Genomic DNA, 22,840 nt, shown 5'->3' with positions numbered 1-22,840 from the left:
GGAGCCACCAGCGGGTCAGAGATTTGAGTTTTGGGACGATGTCAGGAGAGATGCAATGGAGAAAGAGCTCTCTCCAGGCAGGTCCTCAAAGGGAGGAAAAATGTCCCCCGCCTCACAGTTTAAACAGGAAGGGAGGCACAATGAGAGGAAGTGGAGGGTGTGGCGGGGCCCTTGGGGCTCCCCTCTGTTCAAGGGCCACCGTGCAGGAGGGGTCCCCTGGAGGCGGGGCTTGGTTCAGTGACCTTATGGCTGTGTGCCAGCAGCTGAGTGCCAACTCAGGGCCGGGCTGGAACTATTGGAAGGAAGACAGACTCCCTGGTGTTCAGGGGCTCACAGCCCAGAAGAGAGGCAGATAAAGACACAGACTGGGGTGGGCAGGGAAGGCTTCCTGGAGGTGGGGGCTGCCTGGGTGGGGTCTTGAAGGATAAGTAGGAGCTGGTCAGGTGAGGGGGGAAGGGAACTGGGGGGGTGGCAAAGCTGAGATCCTAAGGGGCACTACGCTGGTTTAAAGAATGCAGGCTGGAGTGACATGATTGGATCCGCCCTTTGGAAAGGCCCAGGTGAAGGGAACAAGGCTTGGTGGCAGGGACACCCACAGTCTGCCACGGGGTGGGGAGGCAAAGGATTCGCCAGGGGAGATGGGGAGACCCAGACTCTGACCTGCAAGTGCCCCACCAACAGCAAGGGCACCCAAGGGCCTCACACTGGCACTGGGGGAATCTAAGGCTGGCCACGTGGGAAAGGAAGGGCACTGAGTGGGCTTGTGGTCATCGGGTTATTTTCTGGCCAGGAAATGACGAGGAATTGCCGCACCAGAGAAAGGGGAACACAAGAACTTCTCGTGAAAGGAAAACTGGTTTCTGAAAAATGAGAAAAGGAACTTGGGGCCCAGTCACATTTTCCACGGAGACCCAGGAGGCTCAGAAACCGAAGCAGATGCATCAGTGGGGGAGGGGTGCCGCCCTCTAGAATCCTTTCAGAACCTTTTAAAGGTGAGAGATGACGATTCTGACCATGGTGCTACCAGGAAGTTAACACTGGGCTGGGAGGGCCTGGTGCGCAGGCAGAGCCCGGGATGATGCTAACACATCCGTCCGTGGCACAGGAAGGTTTAGGAAGTGCCTCTGCCCAGGCATCAATTTTCTCGCACAGTTTACCTCGTATTCAAAGGGGTCCCAATGGATATGAAGCAGGCGCTGACACCTACTCTCAGTCGTCCTGCTGTCCTGCCCCCGGGCTTGTGCCACATTCTGCCTCCTATTTGAGGCCTCTCAGTGCCCCACGATCACGGCTTAGCTCTTGGGGGAGGCGTGCAAAGAGGCGGGAAGCCCTGTGCCTGGTGCGGGCTCTAAAAAGCTGGGGAGCACAGGCATCCGACTGGGGGAGCAGGAAACCTGCCCTTATGTGGACAGAGCAAGACTGCGGGACAGGTCGGGAATCTGAGGAGGTGCAAGGCGAGGAGAAATGAAAGGAACAGAGGGAAGGAGGAAAGGAAAAAAGAGTACTAAGGCGGCTAATATTTGAGTGCTTTCCGTGTGCCCGGCATTGTGCTAATTCCACTGTGTTGCTGGGTGGTGCTAGTCTTCCTTCACCTCATCCCTAAGAGTAGGTACTAGTATTAGGTTAGAAGAAACACGGGAAGTGGCGAGGGTGGAGGAGAGAGTCGGCGAGAAAGGCCGCCTCTTTCCAGAACCCGCAGCCTCTGCCGAGGGCTGTGCTGCCCCAGGAGCAACGTCGAGCCTCGCCTCGCTGTTTAATGACAAGCATACAGACAGTATTCACTGAAAAATTCAATTAGAATTCAGTCAGAATTAAATTAGAAATTCATCGTGCCAGGCAGAAACGGCAAACGGAATTTGAAAACAGAGTTTTTAACTTCTGTAACGGTCTTTGCTTGACTTGCACAGCCTGGCTGAGGGCCTCTTGGTTTCTGGACAAGCCCCAATCCCATCTCTGAGGGCGGAAGGAACCCAGAGGCATCCCCTGGGAAGTCACCTGGAGGCACTGGGCCCCGGGGCTGAGCCCTCTCCAGGAGGGGCTGTCCAATTCCTCGGTGTAAATCTGAGCTGCTGGCCAGTCCCTTCTCCTCGCTGAGCCCCCGGGGTCCTGCCCCGCCTCCTGCAGAGGACCCGGCAAGACAGTTCACAGCCAGGGGAGGAGGCGTGCTTTCTCAGGCTCCTTTGGGAAAGGAGGGCATGTCAATCACCAGTCTGCGGCGACTGGCAGGGCAGGAGTGTTAGTGGCGGGCAGCCCCCTCCACCTGGGGTCCGTGACCGTCGGCCCCGGTGCAGAGCTGATGCGTAGACGATGGAGCTGAGAACTGCTGTAAGTGCTCAGCTCCCTGGTGGGCTTCATATCCCACTTACTGTCGTGTGAGGCAGAGAGAGAATGAGGCAGAAAGAAAAGGAGGCCCTCGACAGAGAGGTAAAGAGGGAGACGGAAGGAGAGAGACAGGCAGAGCCAGAGAAACAGAATGGGAGTAAGAGAAACGCCGAGCCATGCAGCCGGGTTCCCAGGGTTTCCACAGCCAAGGGAACAAAGCCCTAATGAGGGATAAATATTCGGTTACAGAAGTGAGTGCCTGGCTCACCGGGGCTCACAGCAAGAACGAGTTCTGCAGGCAGTTCTGCGGGCAAGGACAGGCCACCACTGCCCGGGGCCCAGGAGACAAGCCAGCAGCAGGAGTGGGCAGGCGGGCAAAGCCCGCTTTTCAGACAAAGCAGGGGGTCAGGAGAGACGGCAGTGGCTGAACACCACCAAGCCCCCCAGCGACCTGGGCTTCATGAGCAGAAAGAAAAGAGGAGTCGGTCTGGCCCAGGGTTTGGCAGGGAGCCCACCCCCTGCAGCCCAAGAGCTTGGCCACCCCATGAGGGCTGGCAGGGCGGCCAGGCTGCCTGCCTCGGAGTCAGCCTTTCAGAGCAGACAGACCATGACAGCTTGGCCCTCTGTGGCACTCTGCCTCCGTGAGGGTGTTAGGTTGGGGAGGTTTCTTCTAGAAGTTTCCATATGGCAGGCTTCTGGCTGAGGACACTGAGGCCGGTCCGGAGCAAAACTGTAAGTCCTCTGGTCCTCCCCATCTGTGAGCCCCACCCAGCCCCCGGCTCCCATGCCTGACTCTTTCAGTGACTGATAACAGCTTAGAGGAGCACCTGTTGCAGGAGACAGACCTTGCATCTTAGACAGAAATCGAAGTCTGGTATCCAGAGAAGCATCCCAGTTCCCTTTGCTTCCCAGAAGGAATACCAGGATGCCAATGGAGCAAGAGAAAAGGTTGCCCTGGACTTTATCAAGACCCCTGGGCGTCACTGGGCAGCCTCTGGGTCTTCGTCTCCTATCTTTAAAATGAGTACGCTGGCCTGGCCCACATGGCTCAGTGGTTGACCACCAACCTATGAACCAGGAGGTCACGGTTCGATTCCCGGTCAGAGCACAGGCTTGGTTTGCGGACTCGATCCCCAGTGTGGGGGGTGTGCAGGAGGCAGCCAATCAATGATTCTCTCTCATTATTGATGTTTCTAGATCTCCCTCTCCTTGACTCTCTGAAATAAATGAAAATATTTTTTAAAAATGAGTACACTGGAGGAGGTCCCAGGTCTGACCATCTCAGATTCTAGAACTCTAAGGCCAAGAGTGTGAGTCTCTAACAGGTGGACGGAGTTGAAAGAACCTCCTGATGAGCAGAGAGGTCTTTCAAAGTAGTAAGTGGGACTGTCCCTGAAATCACCCTTGAAAGACAGACCTGTATGTGGCAGGAAAAAAAAAAAAGTGAAAACCGCCACTAAGAATTAAATATAATATATAAATATTTTAAAAAGCTTTTCTTTTTTGTGAAAAAATGGATTTTTAGAAGCCACTGGATGAGTTTCAAAGGTTTTGGTGAACGATCATGGCCAGCTGCTCCCCAGTTGAGGCTGCAGAAGTAACTTTTCTCCTTTTAAGCCACTGACGTGGCATGCGCTGGGGTGTGGGGAGCCCGAGCAGCCAGTCGGAGCAGAGCACAGGCTCCCAAGAGACAAGCTACTCTATGTAGGGCATCACTGAGACATCACGCCTGGTGAGTTTCGATGATAATCCTGATAACAGCCAAATCCCTTTTCTGCGCACTATATAAAGGCTTTACTTACACTGTCTCGTGTCAACCTTTGCAACAGCTCTGAGAGGTGGACTAATAATATTAACCCCATGTTGCACCAAAAAAAAAAGCTGTCTAAGTGAGTTGATTCCAGGTTTGAGAGCCCACGAGAGGCAAGGCTAGGGCTCCGTGTCAGAGCTAGCTGACTGTAAATTCTGCACGCAGGCCACCGTGACTGATTTTGGTGACGTGCAATGAACTTGTGACTAAAATATGAGGTAAAGGAAAAGTAAACCCCTTTTAGGTGAGGTACAGGAAGAACTTGGCTCTGGCTAAATTCAACGTTTTGTTGGTATATTTTTGTGAATATACCAACATGCCATAGTCAGGGCACATTTTTGCGGGCTCGATCCCCAGTAATGAAGGTGTCAAGTTTGGCTGAAAGATGGAAGTTTTCATTTGCTAGTATCAGCATCAGTAACTGGAGTTCGTAGAACCAATGGGCTTCAAAATCTTGAAAAATCAAGTAGCTTATTTTTCTAGCTGCCTGTCAAGAGAGAAAGCTTTGGGAAGGCTGGGTCCATTTAAAAAAGCTTAAATGGGAGGGTACAGTTGTGTTTATAGCAACCAACTCATAGGAAATTATCCAAAAGGCTAAAAGGTGGTCAACAGTAGTGTGACAGTGTTTGGGCCTATTGTCCAGCTATAGCGATTGACTACATTTTTATATATTGGTGCCATGAGGTACTATAGTTTTTAAAATATATTTTTTAGTTTTAGAGATAGAGAAAGGGAGGAGAAAGAGAGAGAAACATCAATGTGAGAGTGAAACATCAATCTGCTGCTTCCTGAAGGCCCCTACTCGGGACTGAGCCCAAAAGCCAGGCATGTGCCCTGACTGGGAATTGAACTGGCAACCTTTTGAGCCACACTGGCCAGGGTGAGGTACTATGTTTTGTAATGGCAGCATGTTTTGGAGGTTTTTAACAACCTCCAAGTAGAAAAATGCTTATTAAGTGGCATTACATGAGAAAAGCAGGATGCAACAGTGTGTCCTCAACTATGTTTAAATATATATAGATGCAAATATAAATAACTAGAAGTGGTTATCTGCGAGCAATGGGATTACTGTTTATTTTTAAATCTTTTTTAATACTGGACTCCCCTCTGCCCCCCAACAAAGGAGCATGTAAAGTTGGTATACGGGGGAAAAAACCCAATGACTAAAAACATAAAATTAGCCCTAGCCAGTTTGGCTCAGCGGATAGAGCATTGGCCCGCGGACTGAAGGGTCCCAGGTTCGATTCCAGTCAAAGGCACGTACCTTGGTTGCAGGTTCCCCGGCCTGGTTGGGGTGCGTGCAGGAGGCAACCAATCAATGTGTCTCTCGATGTTTCTCTGTCTCTCCCTCTCCCTTCCACTCTCTCTCTAAAATCAATGGAAAAATCCTCGGGTGAGGATTAACAACAACAACAAAAAAAACCCCAAAAAACAAAAACCATAAAATTAATAGAAAGCTCTGCTTTGTAAGAGGGGCTGGATAGGCTCTCGACTCTTAAGGAGAAAAAGCGCTGGGGATGGGGGCAGTGGTGGAAGCTTAAGGCAAACCAGACTGGGTACCCACAAAATGCCCCAAAGCCTGGGGGCAACTTTTTCAGCTTTTCCTGTATAAGAAGTGGGCAGTGCATGCGGGTTGGTGTAGGGACCCCAATACTGCACTCCAACCCCCATGGTAGCTCTGTGACCACTGGAATCTCCCTGATCTCTCTCAGACTCAGCTTTATCATGTGTAACATGCCGCAGGGGCCCTTACCTCATCAGTCGTAAAATCAGCAATCATAGCAGGCCCTGTAATCTGCATTACACCCACTTTCTCTAACTCCCATTTTACAGGTGAGGAAGTTGTGGTTTAAAGGGAGTAAGCAACTCCCCCAAGACCTGAGTGGAGTCAGAATTTAAATCTACCCCCCGCCCCCGTCCCCCACCTTCAGGGACTGAGCTGCCTTCACTGTGACCTGAAAAAGGCTAGACCCACGTGGTCTGCTATTGTGATGATAACAACATGGCACGTTATTTTGTTGTGAATTCCACATGCTGTTGTGCTGATATATTTAGAACCTTCTGTGGAAGATGAGACTACAAAGATTGCTGATTAGATTCTGTTTTGATTGGTGAAAGAAAAAGTGCCGGCCACAGAAATCTCATTTCCTGCTGGATTTAGCCTTTTTCCAAGTGTCCGCAGGGAAGAGGTATTACAGACTGGGTTTGATTTCTCACTCCCAGATTTCTAGCTCTGTGACCTCCGGCGAGTAGGCTTCCCTTTCAGAGCCTCCGTCCCCTCACCTGGAAGTGGGAACAGTAACCCCTACAGCTCATGGGGTGGCCCTGAGGTTAACTGGACAATGTAGGTAAGGGTAGGGTCATGAGTTCGGATCTCCCTGGACCAGTGGTTCTCAACCTTCTGGCCCTTTAAATACAGTTCCTCATGCTGTGACCCCCAACCATAAAATTATTTTCGTTGCTACTTCATAACTGTAATGTTGCTACTGTTATGAATCGTCATGTAAATATCTGATATGCAGGATGGACTTAGGCGACCCCTGTGAAAGGGTCCTTCGACCGCCAAAGGGGTCGCGACCCACAGGTTGAGAACCGCTGCCCTGGACCTATGTAACTAGCCTGCAGGAAAGACTCAGTCCCCGCAAGGCAGCCCCGCTCACTACTGAGCCACAAGGCAGGGGGTGGTGGGCTGTCTGGCTTCTGGTAGGTGAAGACCTTAGTGGGGCAGAAGATGCCCCCTTTCCACCCCCGCCGCCCCGGACTTCAGGTATTTGGGTGGAAAGAGGAAGAATAGAGTAAGCCTACCAGGTAGGGCGACCAACTGCCCAGTGTGCCAGGACTGAGAGGGGCTATGCCAACAGTTTTAGCCTCTGCCAGTAACAACAGGCTGTGTGGCCCAGGGCAAGTCCCTCAGGGCCCAGGAACTGCCTCCCTGTGAAAGGGAACCGGACCAGTTCAGCGCCAGAGGGTAGGGGGTGTGGGCTTCAACTCTGCCCCCTGGGCCGTGGTCCCCCAGTTGGTGGGGAGGATTCTGGAGGATTCGGGGAAGGGCAGCGCTGGCGAGGGGAGGCTGGTGGGGAAGCTCAGCGCCAGGCGCACTTCTGCCCCAGGACGGCATCTTCCCCGCGGAACCCCGTCTGCCTGGAGCTTTGGACGGGCACAGACCCCTCTGGGGCTGGCAGGATGGGGGCGGAGGTGCGCGGGAGGGGGAGGGTGGGAGGAAGGGGAGCACCAGTGCGCATGCCCAGCCCACCCCCCCACCCCAATCGGGGGAGTCGCACAGAGGGCCGGACTCCTACCTGCAGGCCGTTTGGGTAGCCGTCGCCCTCGGAGAGTGAGTCCACCAAGTCCTCTTCATCCAGCGTGGCCCGCTTGTAGGTCGACATCTGCAAGGCCAAGTGCAGCACGGACTCCCTCAGCGCCTCCATGGCTCTCACACCCGAACGGGGTAAATGGGGAAGCGCGGGCGCCGCTGCCACCGCCGCCGCCACCACCTCCGCCGCGCCCCGCCCCAGCCCGGACACCGAGACCAGCCCACCGACCAGCCCGCCGCGGGAGGGGGTCCCGCCTCCCACCACCCTGCGCCTCGGCCACCGCCCTCACCCCCAGCGCCGACAGCGCGGCCGCCAATGCGCCCCACGGCCACCCGCTCGGCATGCTGCGCCCCGAGACGCCGGGGTCCCCGCCGCTGCCGCCACCGCAGCCGCCGCCGCGCACCCGGCAGGTCCGGGCGGGCTGGGCAGCGGGCGGCCGGCATTGCGCCACTTCGCAGGCGGAGCCAGGTCAGCGCACGGCGCAGGTTGCCTCCCCGGGGCCCCCAGGAGACCCCAAGGCCCCAGGGGAGACCTCCCTTCCCCCGAGATCAGGGCGCAGCCAACACCTAGCCCCTGGCCGGCGGAAAGGGGCCTGGCAGCAGCCTCTCCCCGTGAGAAACCTTAAGTCCCCCTCCAATAATCCCAATGGCGGCTACCAAGAGGCAAGGGTTAGGAAGGTGCCCCCCCCCCCCCGTTTGGCCCCCAACAGTGAGAGGTTCCTCCCACCATTAGCCTTTAGGGGCGGCGGGGGTCCCCCATCTGAGCTGCAAAGATGAATGGGCAAGAAGAGGTAGAATAAAAAAGGCAGGCTCTCCCCTTTCCCCTTCCTCTAGCTCGAGGGACTTTAAGCCAGAGTTCATGAATGATTTCAGAGAACTCCAGAGAACTCCCCTGCCAGAAAGAAAAAAACGCTGAGTGTACATGTGGGTGGCTGGAGGGGACCCAGTGCTTGCCTCCAAGCTCAAAGTGTGATTCCCTCGAACCCTCAGCTTCAGGTCTCAAAGGAGTCAAAAGCCTCCAGCCCCCGAGGCCTCTCACGGGCCCTGTGACCTCCGCTGGAAAAGGGGGCTCTTTCCGATGTGGGGTGCTCAATTAAAGACTCTGGACACCCATTTTCTCTTGCACCCAAGACCCTAAACCAGGGGTGGGCAACCCCTGGCACGCGTGCCAAACATGGCATGCCAGTAACTTTTGCTGGCACGCGAAACCCTCTCTTATAATCTTCCATTTACAATTTTTTTCTTAATGTCGACTTTTTTATTTTTTGGATAAATTCAGTGTAGGTGCATCTTAGATAAATAATTTCACATAACATGTATACATTAAAAAATAAATGTATTTTTCATCATCATATACTGTTGTTTTTGTCGCTTGAAGGAATTTTATTACTTCTTCAAGGTTCTTCACATACGTACACCTTAAGAGATATCAAGTAGGCGTAACATATTCTCAAAAAATTAGGGTTGGCACGCAGAAGAATTTTGAGTCAGAGATTTTGCTGGTCTTGGCACGCACTCACAAAAAGGTTGCCCTAAACCCTCCACTTCAAGTGAGACCTGGACCCCCCTACCTTTTTCCAGCTCCCCAAAAGCACTCCTGTTCACCCCCCTATTTGATGTTTACAGCCCAGATCTGTGTGAAGCCACAGGCTCAGAGAGGGTCCCAGCCACAGTGACAGCTCCTGGTCCACTGCTGTCCTCTCAGAGCCCTCTCAGCAGCCACAGCGAGTCTTTAGAAAGGGATTGTGGATCCTGTCACTCCCTTGCTTAAAACTCTGTAGGGACAGCCCCCCATGACCTTGCCCACCCGATCCTCACCTTGGGCTGCTCCCCACCTCACTCCCCTAGACCTGCGGTCGGCAAACTGTGGCTCGTGAGCCACATGCGGCTTTTTGGCCCCTTGAGTGTGGCTCCTCCTAAGCCAGTGATGGCGAACCTTTTGAGCTCGGCGTGTCAGCATTTTGAAAAACCCTAACTGAACTCTGGTGCCGTGTCACATATAGAAATTTTTTGATATTTGCAACCATAGTAAAACAAAGACTTATATTTTTGATATTTATTTTATGTATTTAAATGCCATTTAACAAAGAGAAATCAACCAAAAAAATGAGTTCGCGTGTCACCTCTGACACGCGTGTCATAGGTTCACCATCACTGGCCTAGGCCCTAACTGTGTGGCCCTCACTCAGTTGTTCAGATTCTCCAAGTTCCTCCTCCCCTCCACCCAGACATTTATTGATTTAATATGTTTTTATAGATTTTGTAGAAAGGAAGGGAGAGGGAGAGAAGCAGCGATGTGACAAACACCTATCGGCTGCCTCCTGCATGCCCCTACTGAGGATGGAGCCCGAGACCTTCTGGTGCATGGGGCCACGCCCAACCAACTGAACCACACTGACCAGGGCCAAACCTTTATTATTGTTGTTTGTTTGGTTGTTTGTTTGTTTTTAAAGATTTTTTTTAGCTCTAGCTGGTTTGGCTCAGTGGATAGAGCGTGAGCCCCCTAATTAAAGAGTCCTGGGTTAGATTCCAGTCAGAGGGATATACCTCGGGTGAAGGCTTGAACCTGGTTAGGGCGCATGGAATAGGCAACCAATTCATGTGTCTCTCACATCGATGTTTCTCTCTCTCTCTGTCCTTCCCCCGCCCTCCTCTCTCTCTCTCTCTCTAAAAAAAAAATAAAATAAAAAAATCAATGGATAAATATCCTCAGGGGAGGATTAAGATAATAAAATAAAAAAAATTTAAAGGATTTTTTATTGATTTTTTAGGGAGAGAGAAACATTGATGTGAGAACAAAACATCGATCATCTGCCTCCTGCACGCTCCCCACCGGGAATCAAGCCCACAACCTGGGCCTGTGTCCTGAGCAGGAATGGAATGGGTATCCTTTCAGTGCACGGGATGGCGCCCAACTGAGCCACACAGGCCAGGGCGACCCAGACCTTTATAGCCCTGTTCCCTCTATCTGGAACATTCTCTTCTCATCTCTACTCCTCCCCTTGGTCAGCTCCTGTTTTAGATCTCAACTGAAATGTCATCTCGTGAAATGTCCTGACTGCCCCCTTAAGTAGCCACTCAAATTCGGTATCACAGCACCCCATTATTTCCCTTCTAGTATTTATTGCAGCCTGCTACTACTACTTTTTTGTTGTTTTTGTTTTTTACATTTATCTCCTGCCCCTTCCCCAGAATTGTGAGCTTCATCTGGGCTGGGGCCTGGTCTGGCAGAGAATCCCGTCACCTGGCTGCTGTCGGTGCTCAGTAAGCGGTTCAAGTGAACCATGGAACAAGTGGAGGGGAGATGACAAGTCCGCGGCAGTGCCTATACGTCCTTCTGCATCTAACCCTGCAATGCCCAAGGACAAAGGGCACTTGTGGAAGGGGCACAAGTCCGGCGCAGCCAGAGTACGATGACAAGAAATTTTTTTTTTTTTAATTCTCATCTGAGGATATTTTTCCACTGATTTTTAGAGAGAGTGGAAGAGAGAGGTAAAGACAGAGAGAAATATCGATATGAGAGACGTGAGAGAAACACATGGATTGGTTGCCTACTGCACGAGCCCCAACCAGGGCCCGGGCCGGGGAGGAGCCTGCAACCAAAGTAAGTGCCCTTGACTGGAATTGAACCCGGAACCCTTCGGTCTGCAGGCCGACACTCTATCTACTGAGCCAAACCAGCTAGGGCTTTATGGCAAGAATTTTAATTCCGGAGCCTTCTGCCTCACTCCCATTGGGTGAAGGAGAGAAAGGGCTCCTGGCTTCTTCACTTCACGCTGGGTTACAGCTGAGCCTTTTCTGAAACTAGGACATTCGGTTACACTATGTAACAGGTGTCAAACACGCAAGGAAAAGACCCTTAAGAAGTTCAGTTCACCAAGCAGCTCCCCTTCCTGGCACAGCAGATACTATTTCCTGGACACCTAGGGGTAGGAGGTATTTGCCCGTTCGTGTACCCATCATCTCCTTTAAGCCTCTCACCCTTCCCTCTGAAGCAGGTACAACTGGCCCCTTTCACAGAGCCTAAGACTGAGGCTCAGGGAAGAAACCTGCCCAGGTGCAGTAGAGCAATGGCTCCTCCCACTTCGTCTCATTTCAGAGGTCACCCTTTCTGGGAAGCTGGCCTGTCCACCCTCCCCCGACCCAGGCGGCCTCTGATCCCTGCTCTGTATTCCCCCCAACACGGCCTCCACCCCATGTTTCCTTCTATGGAAGTACAGAGCACTTTAGACCCTACATGGGAGAATTCTGAAGGCAGGGATTGAATCTCATGGGGGCTGGGGGTGGGGGAGCGAGGCCGGGCTGCCCCTGCCCCGTGCCCCACTGCAGTCTGTCTGCAGACAGATGAGGGGAGCTCACATACCTGTCTGCAGATGAGGAGGAAAGCTCACATACCTCCAAAGCAGAATGCAGAGATGGAGAGCTGTTTATTTTTCAACACACAAAAGACGAGGGGCCCTTCCTGAAACGCCTTCCCCGGGGCCCTGAAGTGAAACTAAACCCACCGCAGGCGTGGGAACGGCTTAGAGGGCTCTGGGCTCTGTTAGGTGGGCGCTCCGTAGGCCCCAGCAGGTGAGTGACATTCCAGCAACAATGGCAGCCCTATCTTTGTGCCCGCCCACAGCCAGGGCAGGGCCTGCCAGTCCCCGTCTTGGATCCCCACACCCACCTAGCGCCTCAGCCTCAGCAGGTATCACTTCCATTTTCCAAGAGAAGTGGCAGGGGGTGGAGGGGGAGACCCCACACCTACTAAGTGCAGCTTGACAAACTCTCTCCTCACCCCACAGCACTCTGTGAAGTGGGCATCAGCACCTCCACTTTACTGAGAGTTAGGGAGGAGATGGGACTTGTCCTCTGCACCCCTCCCCAGGCCCCACCCAAGTCACCTGGCTCGACAGCCAGGGAGCCAGGCGGTGACTCCTTGCACACTGACTTCATGGTTTTGCCACCAGAGAACCCCAGCAGCATAGCTAGTAGATGGCAGAGCTGGGCCTGGAACCCGGGTCCTGACTCCTGGTCCCATGCTCATTGAGGAACCGGGCTGAGCAGGCAGGGCGGCCAGCGATTTCCCTAATTGCCTCATTTGTGGCTGTGGGTGCCACGCCTGGCCGAGAGCTTGGGGGGAGGGGGGACACAACCACAGCTTTGTGGAGCCTGTACCTTGATCTGCTGGTTCCTGTCCCGCCCCACCCCACAGAGCCCAGAAGGATAATCTAGCCTGATGTTCCCGAGAAGGGCTCAGTGAGACCAAGGAGGAGGAACCGCAGCAGCACAGGAGGTGAGGAGAGTCAGATGCGGGTGTGACGGTGCGGGCTCTGGAAACCCCACCCTGTGGAAATCACAGGCCTGGGGTGAACAGAAATGAGAAATATAGATGCTCACGTAGCTCTGACGACAAAGGCCTGATGGCTCTTGTGGTTGGTTTGCCCAAGGCAGGGGAATCTTCAAAGAATTTCGGAGCATGTCAGAGGCAGGAAAGAGCAGCTCCTGAGTGAAACTCACAGGCCTGGGACTCCGTGGCCACACCCTCCAATCTGTTTTCAGGGTGGATTTCTAAGCCTCAGCTCCTTAGGGATACAGCCCTTTGTGGCCAAGGGCCCTGTTGATTCCTGCCTCGCTGGTGCCAGTAATTAGCTGAGATTTGTTAAATCCTTATATGTCATCTAGTACAACCACTCACGTTACATGTTAGTTAAATACTTGCATTTAATAGACACAATAAGATAGTATGTAAAAGCTCTAGATCCAAACCTCAGTTCAGATCGCCGCTCTGCCACTTCCCAGCTGTGTGACCTTGGGCATGTGACTCAGCCTCTCTGTGTCCCAGCTGTCTCATGTGTAAAATAGGGATGATAACAGCAGTACCTTCTTCACAGGACTGTTGTGATGCTTAAATGAGTTAATACGTGTTTAGAACAGTACTGGGCACACAGCAAGTGACTACTACGTGTTAGCCGTTATTATTTGTATAACTGTTTCTTATAAAACACAGGCTCAGAAACTTTCAATTGACCCCCACCTCCTAAAGAACAAAATCCAAACTCCTTAGCTTGGCATTCAAGGACTCCCCTATCTAGCCCAAACCGACCTCTCTAGGCTCACCCTCCACAGACCCTTCAGGTGTGTGGTCATCACTCTGACCCCAGATCTATCTCTGTGGGTGTTGAGGGCTCAACAGGAGTTCACCGAGGCCTTGATGCTTGTCAAGCCCTGTGCTTCCAGCTGAGGCGGGTAGCCCTGCATAGGATACGTCCCCACCCTCAAGGGATCTGCACCTGCTAGTCCCCCTCTCAAGACTGTGAGTCCTCCATCCACCCCAACTATTGTTTTCCATCGCTGGCCTACCTCCTCCTCCATGAAGCCCTCCCCAGTCTGAAGGAATTATGCCCTGCCTGCTGGTGGGTCCCTGGTATAGTACCTTCATTACATTCAGGCCTTTGTCTAGGCATCTTTATCCTGTAATAGAAAGGATCTGGTGGGTAGGCAACAATCATTTTATTACCCTCTATCCCTGGTGCCCAGCACAGACCTGGTACATAGGTAACTGGTTAATCTGTGTCCCAGCTTGTCACTAGGGCATAGGCATCTGTGACTTCCACAAAGAAACAGAATTTAGTTGCTCGATAACAATCAAGTAGGATTCAAATAGGACAACCATGGCTAAGGGGCAAGATAGTAAAAATATGGCCATTACTCCTGAGTGTGACACCTTGTGCCATCTATTACATTATCCATTACATTGCTCAGTGTCTTTCACATGTGAAATTTCCATCTGATTAATTTCTTTTTAAATGTGCCACAAAGTTCCTGAGAGAGTAAACTGCTTATTTGCTTTCTGATAACAGGAATCATAGGAATTGGCCCTATCCCTTTTTTCCTTGGCTGCCAGGAAGCTCATAGCCAAATCAGAAACTCACCTATGGGCATTTTCCTGGCCTTTATGTTCAGCTTTTTCTTTACCCGCATTTTCCACTGTATTTTCTCTTATCCTGTTCTCTATTTCTGCTACATATCATTTTATGGAATGCATTTTAATCATCACCCATCCTGAACAGAGTGAATTAGAAAACAAAATGTGTTAGGAATACCCCTTTCCTGACTGATTCTCCTGTGAAGGGAGCTTCAAAGTACTTACTCAACACTGGGAGACCGAGGCAGTAAAGACAGACCCAGGTTTGACCCCAGGTTCCCTGGCTCATGTGACCATGTCGTTTTCCCTTTCAGGCCTCAGTTTCCTCATCTGTAAAAGGGGTTGTTGTAAAGAGTAAATGAGCTGAAACACGAGTTTCCTGGTATGTAACATCCCATCCCAAAGGGAACTGGTACCTGACAGACACGCTGAAGCATCCACCTCATCCCTGCTTTTCTTTATTTTCCTTCACTACTTTTCCATTTGCTTCTGCCCTTGTCCATATTTTCTGACCTTGGCCTTAGTTCAGCCAACACTTGGCATTCATCTAGCCCTGCTGCTGTACTCAGGGCAAAAATAACAGGCTTCCCAGGCGGTCAAGGTGAATGTCAACAGGGGGAAGTCCAATCCAACTCACCAAGAGCAAGCATGCACTTAGGATAAATGTGATGTACACGGTACTTTACCTTCCGCCTAAAAACACATTACCCCAATCTGATCACAAGAAAAACATCACACACATCCCAGCTGAGGCACATTCCACAAAATAGCTGCCTGGCACTTTGCAGAACTGTCAAGGTCATCAAAAAAACAACAACAAGGCAAGTCTGAGGACTGTCACAGCCAAGAGGATCTTCAGGAGACATGCTGGCTGAGTGTGATGGGGTGTCCTGGATGGGATTTTTGAACAGAAGGAGTATAGTAGGTAAAAACTAAAGCCATCTGAATAATGATAGACTTCGGTTCGCAATCATGTATCAATATCAGTTCATTAATTGTGAGAAATGTACCATAAATACAGGGTGAGGCAAAAGTAGGTTTACAGTTGGTGAGTACGTGAAACACAGTTTATTCTTGTATTATTATTTATTAATTCTTACATTATTTTCCCTACAAACAACTATGAACCTACTTTTGCCCCGCCCTGTGTAAGATGTTAGTAACAGGGGAAACTGGGGGTGGGTTTTAAGGGAAATCGCTGTACTACCTTTCCAACGATGCTAAAAACCTAAAACTGTTCTGAAATAAAATGTTTATTACAACAAAGCAAAACTGGCTGCCCCCTAAAACAGAAAACAGAGTCGTCAACCCCAACACAAGCCCAGGATGCCTATTTCTCAAGGCTCTTTTATACACTTATCTTAGTTGTGTCTCACAATCACCCTGTGGAATAAGCCCTGGGATCCCCATTTTACAGATGCAGAGACTGAGGCCAGAGAAAGGAGGCAGCGTGCCAGCTGGCGGCAGAGCGGGGTTCAACCCCAGATCTCCCTGACCCTCTCAGCGCCCTGCCTCTTTTCTCATGCCACCTGAGAACCTGCCTCTCTAGCCAGACCTCCTTTGGAGACGACAGGCTGCCGCAGTGGAGATGTGGGGAACCGGGAGGGTATGACAGAGGGTGGGGGAGGGAGACTCCACTTTGTGCCACCATGGGGTCGGATGGAGCTGGAGGCCTGAGCGTGGAAGGGGGAAGGTGGGCAGAAGTTATGGAGAGGGATGGCCTAAAGGTGAGACTGGAAGGCCAAGAGCATGGAGTGTACGTGGGAGGTCAAGGTTGCTAACTGCCTCATGGGGGAAGGTGGCAGCCCTGCCAGCCAATGAGTCAATCGCTCTGGTCTGGACCAGAGTCCCAGGCTGGGCTCCCCCGAATGTGTGGGCAGTGGGAGACTCGCCCACACACGCAGGGAACTGGAAAACACTCTGCCACTTGGCCAGGAGCTGACTCACCTGCCTGGGGGGCCCCGGAAGGCACCGAGAGCCTTACCTAGTGCTGCCAACTGACAGCCTCAGGGCCCGCGGAGGCCACCCCACACCCACAGCTGGCCAGCAAGTCTGCCTTTGTCCCCGACACGGCCACTCATCACACCGATGACCGCCCAGCCCCGTGCACGGCTGCTACCACGCCTCTCTCCATCCCACCCGCCTGACAGCCTCCATCTGTCATCTCTGCCCTTCGGTCCAGGCCCCCGGACTCTGTCCCCTCCCCCCGAAGCCTTCCCTGATTAGCCCTGGACCCCCCACTTGATCTCCAATTATCATCCCCTGCTTCCCCCCCGCCCCCCAATCACTCCCCAGTCCCTCACCTCCCAGTTGGCTGCAAGCAGAACCTTCTAAATTGCCTGATATGATCCTGTCAGTCTCCTTCACACGCTGGCTCCCTGGAACTGGCAGAGAAAGCATGCTTCCTGGCCTGGCTCCCAACCCCCTCCTCCCACCCCCGGGATCTGGCTCCTGGCTCCTCTCCAGTCGCTCTCTCACCACTTCTCCCTCACATGTTCGAACCTCAGTAAAATATGAGTGTGCTTCCTGCTTCCAGGCCTTTGCGCATCTACTGCCCTCTGCCTGTGAGGCCTTTCTTCTCATCCTTCCCCTGGCTAACTCTTCAGCTCAGATGCCTCTTCCTCCAGGCAGCCTTCTCAGGCTTCACTGTGACCCGTCCTGCTAGCTCCCCAGCAGCAACCTGCGTGGCCTCCTAGCAACTCATCCCAACAGGCCGCAGCCCAGTGCAACTGTGTGACCTGCACAAAGGCATCCCCCTTCCTTTCTGGGCTTTGGTTTTCTTGTTTATCAAATGAAGATGATAGCGGTACCTATATACATCAAATACAAGACACATAAAGTCCTCAGCCCGGTGCCTCCCAGAGAAGCAGCACTGAGTAAAAGTGAGCGTGTGGTGGTGGGTTCAGGAAGGGCTGGCTCTCCCGGACACACTGAGCATGAAGGAAGACGGGAAGGGAAGGAAAAACTAGGAGGACCTAAGACATGCCAGGTGCTGGACCTGGTACCTGCTGACACATATCATCGCCTGGACTCTTCCCTGCTGCATACTGTGAAACAACTGCAATTTCGGGAGGGTTAGTAACTTGCCCAAGTCATAGATCTGGTAAATAATAAAGCCTGTATCTATCCCCAAAGCGTGTGGTTTTGCCATTACAACAAATTAAATGGCACCCCCAACGCACTCCATCCTTACCACCCGAGGCATCACCTCCAGGCCAGGTTAAAGGGGCCGAGTTGTCCACTCTGATCTCCGAGCACCAGGTTGGAGACAGAACAGAAACCTGCACCTTGCCTGAGCTGTGCAGGACAGCCAGGTAAGTCCTCAGCTGAGGGGACCAAGTGTGCCAATTTGCCGACCTAATCATATAAAACTCAGGACGTTAATCTGTCTCACTTAATGATATTTATGAAGATGATGATGACAGAGCTGCCCAGTAATTAGGCTCAACCGGGGAGCAGCTCATGGACAGGGTTGTAATTAGTATTTGTGTTGCACCGGGGCAGGTGAGGGCTGGGAAGAAGGAAGAGGGTAGAGGAAGCAGGTGGGGCAGGGAGGGGACTCCTTGGATCCAGAACTGAGTGTGGCCAGGGCCCTCACAGTTTGTGCCAGGCCCTGTGCCCACCAACTCATGTGGACAATCCTGCTGAACGTCCATGATAACTCCGTGATGTGGGCCGTTATCCCTTTTCTAAGGTGAGGAAGCAGGCTCAGAGACGTCCGTTCACTTGTCCAGGGTCACACAGCCAGTGAAGAACAGAGCCAAGATCCACACAGGCTTGCCCATCTCCCCCTCCAGCCCAGGTGATGTCCTGGACAGCGGGAGGTACTCAGGGCTTGGGCTGGAAGGCACATCTCTATTCTGGTCCCAGCTCAATACTGCCGTACCCTAAGCCTTGGCAGGTGACTTCCCCTCTCCAGAACACAAAGAGGAGGTGTGGCTGTCAGACTGGGCGTGGCTAAGAGGGTGGACTTGGGAGCTAGGCTCCCTGGACCCTAATCTTTGGGCAAGTTACTTCACCATCTGAGCCTTAGTGTCCTTATCCGTAAAATGGAGGTAAGTGTTGCCCTCATAGGGTTGGATTGTTAAATATGTTTAAAAACTTAGAACAGTGCCTGAGTATTACTATGATTTATGGGGGAAATATGGGCTTTGGAGTCAGTTTTTCCATCTGTAAAATGGGAAGGCAGTTGCTGAATTAGACAGTGGTTCATAAGCATATGCCTTTTAATCTCATAGAGCCCTTTATTTTAAAAACTTAACATGGCAACCCAAAGAGAAAAGAGATATAAGTGGGGCCCTGGCCGCTGTGGCTCAGTTGGTTGGAGTGTCATCTCATGCACCAGAAGGTCGCGGTCTGATTCCTCATCAGGTTGTGGGTTTGATCCCCTGTTGGGGCGTGTACAGGAGGCAACCAATCGATGTATCTCTTTCATATCGATGTTTCTCTCCCTCTCCCTCTCCCTTCCTCCCTCTCTAAAATCAATTTTTTTAAAAAGAGAGAGATATAAGGGGGACTGCTGCTTATGTATTCAATGACCCATACCTTAACCCCAAACCTGGCCTCCTCAGAGGTTCCGAGGAACGGAGTTTGAACATCACTCCTCCACATCCCTCTCAGAGCTAATCCATGGCTCCAAGGCTCTGAGAAGGAAGGCACGGTGGACGCAGGAAATGGGCGCCTGAGCTGGCTGGGATTGCGCTCGCCCAGCGGAGGTGGAGGTGGGCACAGGGAGGCGTGGGACAGGCCTGGCCATGCCCGTGGTGGAGTTCGCTGGGCCTGCTGGCGGCCACCATTCGAGCTGGATAACCATCTCCCCTAGAGGCGGCTGTCACAGAAGGAAGAACAATGGACTCGGTCAGGTGATGGACCCACATTCTAGCCCAGCCACATGGCCCTGGGCAGCTCATGCCACCTCTCTGGGCCTCCCTGTCCTCGCCTGTAAGGTGAGGATGACAGGACAAAACCCAGTCACATGCATGTACAGGCTGCGCAACTGTGAAAGACTGCCCCAAATCAGTATTTTCACTTATTCTAGATTATTTTCCCTTCCCAAGAGCACCGAGTTTAGAGCCAGACTATGAAGTTCAAGTCTCAACTCTGCTATGTACTGGCTGTGCCAGGGTTCAGTTATCGAACCTGTTCCCTCCCTGTGTATAGGGACGAAAAGGGCTTAGCATGGCGTTTGCTGCTCTTGGATCTGGGGGATCCAAGGGTAAACTTGCTCCCCAGTGCCCTTGTCCAGTGCAGACATAGCTGACGAGGGGCGAGTGCTCCTGGCCCACTAAAGCACGCAGGTGCAGAGGCAGTAGTTGGAATCTTGTTGGTTCTATGCTAAAGTGTGGCTGGAGCTTCCCTGGGCTACCCTGGGGATATGTCTGTCCTGTCCTTAAAAGACCAATTCAATCCCATAGCTGCTTCCTGGAGGTTCTGTGATTCCTGGTTCCTGAGCACCTATCATGTGCCAGGCCTTCACCATAACCCTGTATGGTAGGTAGCACCGTCCCCAAGTGCCAGATGAGGAAACGGAGACTCAGGGAGGTGATGTGACAACCACCAGGCTAGGGTGCCCCTTCTCAATGCTCAGGATCTGGAGCCAGGCCCGGAGGACTTCTCTGGTGTGGAGGCCGCTGACGGGCTTGTGAGGACCCTGGGGCACCAGCCCGCATCACTTGGAGTTCTGGCAGAAAGTGGCATCCTCTGAGTGAGGAGACCCAAATGGCATTAGGTCTTACTCAGAAAACAACCTTGACCTGAGCGGAACCAGCAGCCCGAGTGGCTGAGTCTCCTAAAGCCCAGTGCCATGCTACCTCCTCCAGGAGGTCCTCCTGGACCAGTCCTGCCACCTCATCGCTTCTCTGGCCCACGGCCCACAGACCTTTGCTAGGCACCAGAACACTCTACATACCTCACTTATTTAATCCTGCCAACCACTTTCTGGTTGATCCCTACTTCTCTGAGCCTCGGCTTCAAAAACAACAACAATAATACGTGCTTACTTCCTATGGGAGCCTGGCTAGGTGACACAGATAAGGGCTGAGAGGAGTCTGGCCTCTCCCTGCCAGTGACTGCAGACGCAGACCCTCTTTCCCCACAACTGACTCCTGTCCTGGGGAATGCAGCCAAGGGCAGCAGAAGGAGCCGTGGGGTGGGAGCCAGGAGCGCAGGTTTGGGTCCTGGCTGTGCCCTCTCTGGGCTGTTCCCTCTCGTGCCCCCACCCCCCAAGGTGGGAGGGGACGATGGAAATGCAGTCCTGTTTTGCCAGGTGATCCTTATCTTCTCCTTCCCAAGTGATAGGCTTGTCTGGACCAAACACCATGGGGTGGGGATGGCCCAGCCACCAGCTCCCCTGGCAGCCGCAGCCTGGCCCTGGGCCCTGCCGGCTGATTCTTTTCCTCTCCCCTGCCACCCTCCTGGGCCTGCGCTCTCCCTCTGCCAGGTTCCTGCTACTTCTGCCCCTACTTGCCCAAGTGCTCGCTGACACCCTCCTCAAGCATCAGCCGGGCTTGCACCTTCCCAACCTCACCCCTGGCTGCTTTCCTAAAATTGGGCTCTTCCCCTTGACAGCCAAGGTGCCTGGACCTGAAAATCCCCATGCCAGGGCAATCACAGCGGCAGGGCCGAGGCTCCCACTGCTTGTCCAGATCGGTAGCACCCTTCATAGCTGGCAAATCTGCACCCCAAGTAGCATAACCATCCCTGGCAGCCTCACTCTCTCTCCCCAGGGGGAGTATGTGTAGTGGTTAGGAGCACGGACTCGGGAACCAGTCAGGGTTCAAGTCCCAGCCAAGCACTCACTCTATAACCTTGGGCAAGTCACTTAATCCCTCTCTATGGCTCAGCTTACTCATCTGTAAAATGGATTATTAACAAATTGTTAGGAGGATTAGATGACTTAATAACACCGAGCACTTAGCCTGGGACCTGAAACAAAGGACCCACTCAACAACATCAGCTATTGCGACTCCTAACCCTCCGATCAGCCAGAGGCAGGACTCCCAGCTTGGCAGGCCACAGGTCAGGTCTGGCTCACAGAGGTGCTCTCAAAGGTGTTGAAATGCCGACATCGAGAAGATTGGACATCAAAACCAGCATTTTCAGCTTTCCTTAACAAACAAACACACACCGAAACAAAACGAAACAAAACACTTGACAATGCTGGGCCCACATTCTCAAGTGGCAACCGCCAGCTGGAGCCGAGGAGTGGCTGTCCCCCCTGGACAGGCCTCGAGTCCCCGGGGCACCACGGCCACCCCACCCCAACTCCTCCTCTCTCCTCCTCTCTGGGGCCAAGCGTCGGCTGCCATTTCCCTCATGCTGGTGCTGGTGCTCACAACGAAGAGAAAAGAAACCTTTCCCGTACCCTCGTCTTGGTGGGAGATGAGTTGTGTGAGGCTTAAACACAGGCAGCACGCGTGTGTGGTGACCGACATCAGAACAGCCATCGCCCTGCGGACGGGACTTGCTGGAAAGGGGCCTGCGGGGGCTTTCTGGGGAAATGGAAATGTTCTGGAAATGTCCTCTATCTTGATGCCCCTGGGGTGACACGGGCGTGTCCAAACTCATCGAACTGCTTGCTTCTGGCCGGTGCATTTTATTCTGAGTACGTGACACCTCAATAGGAGAAAAAAGGTGGAAACGTGAAAAATAGGTCAGGAGGGTCTCATGCTTCAAGCGGGACAGTGGCTGACTCTTTCTGGCGGGTGTGAGGGGAACGCCTGTGAGCTCAATACACTGACAACCGTGAAAGAAGACACAACCTCCGGGGCCCCTGGGAAGTCACCCCAGTTGCCCTGCCCATGTGTGCGTTTGAGACCTGCAGTCTAAGGCCGCGAATGACTGCTCTCCAAAGAGGCGTCTAGATAGATCCACGAGGTCCAACACAGAGGCCACCGGCCACAGGGGGCTACTAAAACGAAAACGAATTGATTAAAAAGTAAATTCCTCCTTTGCGCCGGCCACATTCCACGTGCTCCACAGCTACACGGGGTTAATGGACAGCACAGATGCAGAACGCTTCCATTTCCTCAGAAAGTTGTACTTGTCAGCGCTGGCGTACACGCCAGCTACAAACGCGGGCGAAGTGCTGGGTCCGCTGCCAGGGCAGGCGCCATGGTCACGGCCGTGCAGCGCCTGACACAGAGCAGGTGCTCAGTGAACACGAATTAATGAATGAACAAAGGCACACGAAGCCAACGTTAAAACCGGGGCCACCCTCACCAACGCCAATTGTGGGGCCCCAGGGCTGGGCTCTCCTCCCTTTCGGACAAGGCACAGGGACCCGTGTCCTCAGGGGCGCTGATGTGCCAGCGGTCCTACCTGAATCCAGAACAGCACGGCAGCGGTGGGAGGGGTAGCTGGGGGCATTTCTGTTTGTGAAGGAGCTTTTGAAAGGGGCGTGGGGGCAGGGGCAGGTGGTGAGATAAAGCAGGCTGGGCCCAACTCTGCGGGTTCAGGAGGGAGGGCTGCTGAGCACAGGGAAAAA

At 52.9% G+C, this 22,840-nt stretch overlaps 1 protein-coding gene across 4 annotated transcripts in view; it reads right to left on the bottom strand.

Moving 5' to 3' along the window:
* Positions 1-22,840, bottom strand: part of ECE1 (endothelin converting enzyme 1) — a 98,213-nt gene that overhangs the window by 45,045 nt on the left and 30,328 nt on the right. For 2 of the 4 annotated variants that reach the window (XM_059690906.1, XM_059690907.1), the window contains exon 2: positions 7,432-7,518. In XM_059690906.1, coding sequence (XP_059546889.1) covers positions 7,432-7,518 — 87 coding nt within the window. Of the gene's footprint in view, positions 1-7,431; positions 7,519-7,735; positions 7,888-12,827; positions 12,924-22,840 lie in introns of those variants that run through there. The other 2 variants (XM_059690903.1, XM_059690905.1) reach the window with 2 other exon arrangements.

Source organism: Myotis daubentonii, chromosome 3 (assembly GCF_963259705.1).
Source record: "Myotis daubentonii chromosome 3, mMyoDau2.1, whole genome shotgun sequence".
NCBI lineage: Eukaryota > Metazoa > Chordata > Mammalia > Chiroptera > Vespertilionidae > Myotis > Myotis daubentonii.
Note: the sequence above shows the minus strand (reverse complement) of the source record. Positions and strands in the feature narration are given on the sequence as shown.